We start from the raw sequence: 8,939 nt of genomic DNA on the forward strand, positions 1-8,939 counted from the left end.
TTCTTTTAGAATGATAAAGTGAAGCTTCACCTTGCATAATTCTAGTAAGTTGTATACATACATACACACACATACATATATAATATATGTTAATGAGTGTTTTTATTATATATGTAAATTTATTTATTTATTTATTTATCTATTTATATATACACATACACAAATATATATATATATATATATATATATATATATATATATATATATATATATATATATATATATATGAGCAAGCCATGGTAAAGAGAAGAAAAATCAGTGCAACGATGCAAAATTTAGTTTTAAAATCCTATAAATTCAAAAAATAATTTCTAGTATTTTTGGTTTGCTTCTTTGTGAGGAGGACACTCGATTGCTTTATAAAAGAAACATTTTCGAACACTGCTTCACCTTATGTAATTCTAGTTAAACTCAACCTAATGATTTTATCACTTTCTTATTGTTATAGAAAGCCATCGTCTTTCTCTTTTTTGGTAAAACTCACAATTGTGAGTAGATTATATTATCATAACCAAATAGTTTACATCTTCCTGCCATGCTCGTGGCGAACCATGCCAGGTTCAAGTGGTCCTAGTTACATCAGCTGATTGGGGAACCACACCATGACAAGATATAAGACCACACTAGGGCTAGAAAAATACATTTTTTCTAACCCATCAAAATAAGGAGAAACTTGAAATTATCCCGGTTTTTAGGTCAAAATTTGAAGCTTTTGCCGGTAATTACACTTAAACTTGTGTAAATTTGCCGGTTTTTAAGACAAGCTCAAAATCTAACCGAGATTTGATAATTTCAACTAGTTAAAATACATTGGACCCGGGTTTTTTTCTAATAATGGACCACACCACCATTGGGAGATTAATATTATTATATTACATCGATTGGAAGGACACTTCACTTTGCAAACCATATATCACATACCTATACTAGCTCTTTGTTTTGCAAAAGAGTCGTTCCTCCCCTTCTCCTCTTCACGTGTTCCTTTATTTAATATGTTTTCCATCGTCCTCCACTTTTGTAAGACTTGGTTTTGATATACCTCAACAAGCACTTCAAACATTTTCTTAGTTTGTTCAATTGTGAATACACCCTTACGACTTTTTTTAAATTTGTGGAAAGAAGTTGGGAGATCCTACTCTTCTCATACGCACTCAAATTGTTAGATACTTCTTCTTCCATCATATATGACAGGCGAGGAATTGCCGTGTGTTTGAAGGAAATATAGACGTGGCAAACTTCACAGAGATTATACAAGAAAGAAGAGTGGCGATCTATACGCTCAGATGCAAGTAAGACTTGGAAGACTAGTCTAGGGCTACCCATGCTATATTATCACCTTGTGATAAGGAAAGCCTAGGTGTATAGGTCACCTTCTTTGTTAAGCCGGTGACGATAAATCCAACTTGTAATCTTCAGCACCTCAAGGCTCGGCCGGAGCTTGAGGTTGTTTTTGTAATTTCATGATGTGCTTAATACAATACACTTACAAATTGTGAGTTTTGTCAAAAAAAAAAAAAACTTTGTTTTTATTTGATATTTTAATTTATCTAAATTCTCATGGAAACCTAATAAATCTGCAAACCAGATATGCAACTTAGAGCCGAGTCTCACAATGCATTAGCCATTTTGGTGAAGATAAGTGTAGAATATATATTGCTTACGTGTCTCATTCAATTTCATATTTTCAAAATCAACTAATTGCCTGCTCTATTGTCCTTTTCTTTTTAAGAGTTGCATTTTGCTTCTCCAAAGAGATTTGGGTACTCATTTTCTTCAATTTATTAAAAACATGATTATACTATAATAGTACTTCCTTAATCTCACCAATACCATAAAACCCATGCAAGACTTTCTTCAAATACAACTTAGCAATTATGCAATCTATAGCAAACTTTTAGAGTCAATCACCATCGAGGTTTGAGTGCAAGGAAAGCCAAGCCAGTTCCCACTATACTTGAAGGGCAGTCTTGATGCAGCTTTGAGGTAGCACATAGTGCCGTCAAAACTCGTAGGATAGATTGCAACTGTGATAGGACGAGGTGTGGGTAGAAACTAGCTCTTGAGGACTCGACGAGGATGCAGGTCATGAGAGAAAGCACTGCTATGGCAGATATTGATTCAGTGGATAGCGATGCTATGTTCGAGTATCTTTGTCATGACATAAGAGCAATCAATGTGTGTTGGCCCCCCAACAATTGACGATCGGTAATAGCCCCTTGCAAACCATTCGCCCAAAATCCACACTCACACACAACTCTCGGCCCCTGTTGATCGCCATGCAATCAACAAGGGCCCCATTCCCTACACCATAATCCATTGGATTCATCAAGTGCATCACTAGTGAAAGATTCGTGATTAATGAAGCATGTAACATGATTAAACATATCCATCACTAATGCTACTCTTGCGAAGAGCGTTAGTAGATTGAAAAAGGTGACCTTTGGATGTGTCGTTCAAGATCAACAAAATCCACTTTTTCTACATCGAAAAGAAAAAACTAGCATCCAATTAGGTATCCGCTATTTCAAGAAAACAAAAAACCTTTCAAAAACCCTTTTCTGGAATGTAAGATGATCCGCCTTGCCGTGGCGATACCGCTTACCGTTGTAAGCCGGCTAAGAACAATGATTGCACTATGGGTGTAATGAATTTATTTTATGCGAAGACATTAGGAGTTCTCAAGTAGAATCTCATGAACAATGAATAATTTTTTAAAAATCATTAGCTTGTTTATTATGAGAGATCAAAATTTGATGAGCATATAATTTTGTGCCAGACAGAACAATGTCGAGGTAGCAATTTGGTCATTTTCTTGAAGTGGAATTTTTGAAGAGAAACAATTCCATCTTAATGAAGAAGCAGCGTTTCGCACTCCGCCCGGCAGAGTTTAGCTTACATCTCACGATGCTGCAATATGAAGATTTTGCTGCTGCCTTCACTTGGGTGAGTGGTGGGGGTATAGAAGGCATTTTGTAACTCTGGCAACATCGGCAGTCACACCAACCGGGTAGAGGTCACACCAATCGCCTCAAAGGCTCTTATCATTCTTACCAACACTTGGTTCATTAGATCATAGACTTTTCTTGAATATTAGAGATAAGAAATGAACTAGCATCATGAATAATGTGCAAAACCCTTACGTTGGTTTGAGCCATAAAAAGAAGTTCAAAAAAGGAGGAAACAGAGCATGTATTGCTCAGGAGGTTGAGTTGTATGTAAGAATTTCTGTACAGCCTTTTAAAGGTGTGTTTTGGGTAATCTTTACAAATGCTACCAGAAATAAGGGCAATCAGTAATATCCATCCAACAGCTTTGGTAAGAAGAACATATTGTACAGGCTTTATGGCAAGAACAAACTCATCTGCGCGAGACCTGTACACGAAGCCCATTGGCCATGGGCATCACCAACATAACACGATATTTCACAACATGTCCAGGGACAATATGAAATGTGAAGAAGTACAACAACAATGCAGCTGTCATCTTCATCTGTAAGTACGCAGACTCCCTGCCCAAGCACACTCGCGGTCCCGCCTACATTCAGAATTTGTGAAAATTTCTCATGTCAGACATAATTTGAAAGAAAAATGAGCACATTAGCACTAACACATGCAGGCGTGTACACAAACTTGACCTCTATATCATGACACAACTAAGCACCTATGTGTAATGCTCAATGCCAGCAGTGACACTTAATATGAAATAGTAGTTGATTTGTGTTACCTGGAAGGACGCAAACTTAAAAGGCGACTCTGGTTGGAAGACTCCATCTCGAAGCCACCGATCCGGATTGTAAGTCAATGCATCTTCCCCCCACAGAAATTCCATTCGACCCATCGAGTAAGGAACATACGCGATTCGATCCCCGCACTTCACTCGAGTGCCATCAGGAAGAACATCATCGCAAGCAACAAGCTTCCCATCCTGCTTTTCATCTTCAGAGAGTCAATACCAAAGCTATCTCACTCTATGTGGAAATGTTCATGTTGATGATATTCAAACTCGTGCATTTATTCTCTCGAGTTAACTTACTCTTGGAACCGCTGGATAGAGTCGCAGCGTCTCGGTTAAGGCAGCATGCAAATAGTGCATTTTGCTGAGTGTCTCATATGACAATCTCTCTGCAACTTCCTCAAAACTATAAGTCTGAGTCCTTTCTTGCAAGCCTAAAACCTCCACCGTCTCTTCAAACACCCTCTCCGCCACATGTGGGTGGTTGCACACACAATAAATGAACCAGGAGAGAGTGATCGCCGAGGTGTCTCTCCCTGCAATCACGAAATTTAAGATAGCGTCCCGTAGCTCTTTATCATCAAATGCCCCAGGTTGCCCTACATCATACGCCATGAACCGCGACAAGAGGTCTGGTTTACCCTGCTTGGAGAATGGAACAAGCTCCCAGCTTGTCAGACACAAAAGCGTTTTCAAATGGAAGGGAAAGATCATGATAGTATGCCATGCATGATTAAAACACACACACAACACACCCCGCAGTTTTATCGTAGAAATTTAGAAGTGGAACATCACATGAACATATTTGCCCTTCTTTAAAGCAGCAAAACACACACCCCCCACAATTTTCTCGTCGACATCTAGAAGTGGAGCACCACATTTGCATATAGTTTCCCCTTCTTCAAAGAATAAAAGCATGGCAGATTTGGCCAACTTTGAATGCTTTAATTCTTGATGGAGCTACAAGAGTGAGCAGTTAGGTTTTCCAATGCAATCGTCATCTTTTACTGTATAGAAAACATAGCCAAGATAGAGACGACATAGACAAAAAAGAGACTTGGTAAGTTTTTTAACCCTAGCATCACCTCATCTTTTCCTTGAAGCTCTGCTCGCCTCGTCCTTATGACATCTGTCGTGAAGGAATTCACCACTTTCATTTCCTGCTTCAAAAATCTTTCATTGCCAATGTTGAGAGCCTTTTTCAGTTCCCAGAATGGATTAAAGAGACGGGTGATGACAATCTCATTGACCTTGTCAAAGGCTTTTCCAAATGGTACATCCGGAAGCTCTGGGGACAGGCTTCCAATGTGGACACCGAACCCAACTTTACAAATTGAGTCCAATGTCATTCGCATGAGCAAGTCCTGCATGTAAGTAAAGCACTAGTTCATGCACTACCCCTAACCAAATTCTGTCGATAAAAGCAAGCTCGACACGCTGTTGTTCCCATATGCATGCAAAACATGCAAGAGTGTCCTGTATTGTATGTGTTAACAAGGCATGCACACACTTGCAGTAAAGTGGTTCATTGCTTGTGACAGTCTCAATGGAGAGTTTTCTTGGGTGGTGCAACTCAAGTACCGTTGTCGGTTGTGTGTGCATGTGGGTGTGCATGCATGCGTGTATGTGTGTGTGTGTGTGTGTGTGTGTGTGTGTGATGGGAAAATCTTCATCGTTGCATCCCTGCACATCAGGATGGGCGACTCAGCAGTGTCGGGGCAAGCACTGTCAACGGTCTATAGATCACACAAGATAGCTCACGAATGAGCCCACAGTCCTATTTATGAGAGTTCATGATCGTCCTAACCTAAAGGCCTGGTTCACACCGGCCGAACACTGCTAAGGTGGCCATCCTGATGTCTAGGGACGTAACAACAATCATGCTTGTGTCGTACTGCAAGATGAATTAGGACAAGGCCCTACTTGCAGATCCACAATTTTCTGTGAGGATGCTGCAGAGTCAAGAATCTCAATGAGGTGAAGAGCGTCCTCTCTAAAAGCAGCTGTGCTGAAGTCCCGCAGCTTCCTGTTTGAAAACTCGAGACTGGCCACCTTGCGATGCTTCTTCCATGTCTCTCCATCGGAGCTGAAGATGCCATCCCCAAGAAAATCATACACTGCACGGTGCGCGTCCTCTCCCTGCCATGTCACATGATTATATGTTTAGAAAACAGCATGCAGACAGACGAACAATCCCTAGTTTTCCTGAATTGTAAGCCTAGTGCAAACACTTCTAGTCTTGAAATTGAAGCCGGCACAAAGAGACAGAAATTTTTTCAATTCACAAAAACTCTATAAAATCAGAATTGCAAAGAAACAAGCATACAGATCAAAGGAAAGGAGACACATGAGACAACTGAATTTCAACTTAAATCTAGAAACATAGCAGGTATGAAAAGCAAAGTATATCTTTCAAATTGCCCCAAAGGCAGGGCAGCTCCATTTCCACCAAGAACCGCAGGATCACGGAACCGAAATTTTCCTTTAAACAATTCTTGTATACACGCGTGGCACATTATAATCACAGAGAGCAAAAAACTATGTCCTTTGCAACTCAAACTATATATCAAGAAAAAACCACCATGCCATTACCCTTAAATTTATACTAGCAAAGCCAAACAGAAGAAGAATCAGAAGAAAGAAGAAAAAGGAAAATGAAAATTACCTTGGGGTAGTTGGGGAAGTTGGTTTTGAGGATGTGCTCCACGTTGCCAGGATCAACAGTGAAGAAAACGGAGCCAGAGATGATGGACATCTTGACAGTGCGGTGGCGATCACTGAAGAAGGAAAGAACCCAGTCATGCAAGCCGTCGAAGTTGCGAAAAGCTTCCAGTTGGGCGCCCACAAGAGGCCAAGTCTTGGGGTCGTGGCTATGGCGCTGCCTAAACCTGTGCAGGCTGACCCATATGATCACCAGGCTCGTTACCACCGCTGCTGCCACCATCCAACCCATGGTCTGATCTTTGCTCTGCTTCGTCAGCTTCTTCTGTTTGTCGCTTCTTCTCTCTCCAAGAGTTCAAATAGATCTAGGCTATTCACTAATAACTAATAACTATTACAACGAAAGTGTCCTTCTGCGTGTCGGAACTATCTGGCTTTCCTGCCAACTGAACTTTGAAGGACACGGAAAGCTAATGGGTAGGGACATGAGACCAACGTGGCACATTTGGATTTGCTCAAAAGCAGATGATCGGAGCCACCGGACAGCGGTGACCTCAACCCCCAAAACAAAGACCGTGGTTAACACTTTTGCAGCGCTCAATGCAACGAAGCATCGATCTTATAATCTTGCTCATCGTAGCCATACGAGCTCTTTGTGCAGACATAGCTAGTTCGTGCTTGAGAGCCATTAGCTTACGATTGAAGCTATTATGCACATACTGTGAATAGCCTGCCGTTGTCATGTCACTCTGCTTCCACGATGGGAAATAGGATTAAAAGAAGTAGATCACGATTATTTGCGAGATAAGTTTAGGAGGTCGATAAGTACGAAAGTGCTTGGAGAGCATCCTGTCTGGAATGTTCTCTCTTTAGTACAATGACTGCAAGGAATGATAACAAATAACATGATTAGCAATGTTTTGGTTGGTATTTATGCATGATGTTTTCTCTTTAGTCCGATGACTTCAGGGAATGATAACAAATAATATGATTAGCAATGTTTTGGTTGATATTTATGCCTAATGCGGTCACTTAAAGAGCTCAAGGAGCTTACAATGTGGAATGAGTGATACCAAACACCATGAAAAAAATATAGAGCAAACAAAAAACCAAGAGTATTGCACCAAAAGAATGGCACACAACCACAAAGGTTACATAGAAAAGAAATAGCTTAAAATGCCAACAACTTGAGCATGAAAATTGTGTTTGATGATAAGGAGATACAAGGTTTCATACTTGAATAACATGAATCTATTGCACATATCTCCCACAACATCAATGTTATTGGTTGCTCACACTACTTAACTCTTGGCTAGGATTTTCTCACATTACTTTACTTGTGGCTAAGATCTCCTGATCAAATTTTGTATGACATCTTTGTGTGACAATGGTGTTTTGCCTTCAATGATATGTATCAATGCTCACAAGACACCAACCTTTAGAATATTTTGGTCGGCTTAAAATTCAAATGTCATGCTAGATTTCAAGAAAATCGATAGAAAAAAAGGAAGAATGTAATTATGCTCTTTTTTCGTGCCTCTTATGCTTTGTACTAGAGATTTTTGAAAAAATAGTCTTTAAGATATTCTCACTAGCTTAAAATTAAAAGGCCAAACTCTATTTCAAGAAGAAAATCAGGTTTAAAAAATGATGAAATTAACATTACACTATTTTTGTGGATAACTAAAAAGTAGTATCACTACATGATTGTGTACCAACCCAATGAGGCTTCTCTCTCTCTCTCTCTCTCTCTCTCTCTCTCTCTCTCTCTCTCTCTCTCTCTCTCACACACACACACACACACACACACACACACACACACAAGTGAGGGGAGCATTGGTTGCAGAGGAGTGGTGGTCACCAAGGGGAGCATCGCGAAACGGCTCGAGAGCAAGAGAACAAGGAGGAGGAAAAGTGGAAGGGGAGGATTGCAAGGGGGGGGGGGGGGGGGGGGGGGGGGGGGGGGGGGGGGGGGGGGGGGTTGACTGCAGACAAGCGTTGGAGAGAAGGAGGGCTTCCTTCTAAATATGTAGGGCAACGAACTACAAAAGAAAAGAAGGGTATGCTCGCTGGCATCCAAAGAAGAGAAGACGGAGGGGACTGAAGGAGCTAGACGCCAAGGGCATTCAAGGAGGGTGCAAGTTGTGGATCGGATGGGAGGCAGAGAGGTTTGAAATGAGCAAGGTTGATGAATGAGAAGCCGCCATGAGGAGGCGTGCGGATCCTCTGCCGTCAAGACTACCAAGGCCCATCGTCGATAGATGATCTGCAGCCTCATGTTGCACCATCACTCAGAAGCATGTGTCAAATCCAATTCAATAAAACACACCAACAGATTCCATTTCCTTTCTTAGGTTGTGCTATTATTGTTCTCTTGCCTAGTTCAGGTTGTGCTATTGTTGTTCTCTTGATTATCAATTGACCTCTTCCTATGGATGATGGTGTGCAATGAAGGTTTCTTAAGCTTGTGTTCTATACACACACACACACACACACACACACACACACACACACACACATATATATATATATATATATATATATAT

At 40.6% G+C, this 8,939-nt stretch overlaps 1 protein-coding gene across 1 annotated transcript; it reads right to left on the minus strand.

Annotated features, from left to right (window-relative positions):
- Positions 1-3,173: 3,173 nt before the first annotated feature.
- Positions 3,174-7,267, minus strand: LOC147442855 (cytochrome P450 704B1-like). Its single transcript, XM_086528867.1, has 6 exons — positions 6,398-7,267; positions 5,656-5,871; positions 4,818-5,096; positions 4,033-4,374; positions 3,724-3,924; positions 3,174-3,534 (listed from the first exon to the last, which is right to left on the minus strand). The coding sequence occupies exons 1-6, from the start codon at positions 6,683-6,685 to the stop codon at positions 3,358-3,360; spliced, it is 1,503 nt and encodes a 500-aa protein (XP_086384993.1). The 5' UTR covers positions 6,686-7,267; the 3' UTR covers positions 3,174-3,357.
- Positions 7,268-8,939: the final 1,672 nt, after the last annotated feature.

This window comes from Adiantum capillus-veneris, chromosome 14 (genome assembly GCF_014529385.1).
Source record: "Adiantum capillus-veneris isolate H3 chromosome 14, ASM1452938v2, whole genome shotgun sequence".
Classification (NCBI taxonomy): Eukaryota; Viridiplantae; Streptophyta; class Polypodiopsida; order Polypodiales; family Pteridaceae; genus Adiantum; species Adiantum capillus-veneris.

Coding starts and splice junctions, on each gene's coding strand:
- LOC147442855 (XM_086528867.1), bottom strand. CDS start 6,685: ATGGGTTGGATGGTGGCAGCAGCGGTGGTAACGAGCCTGGTGATCATA. Junction 5,872..6,397: donor ACTTCCCCAACTACCCCAAG/GTAATTTTCATT, acceptor GTGACATGGCAG/GGAGAGGACGCGCACCGTGC. Junction 5,097..5,655: donor AGAAAATTGTGGATCTGCAA/GTAGGGCCTTGT, acceptor ACTTACATGCAG/GACTTGCTCATGCGAATGAC.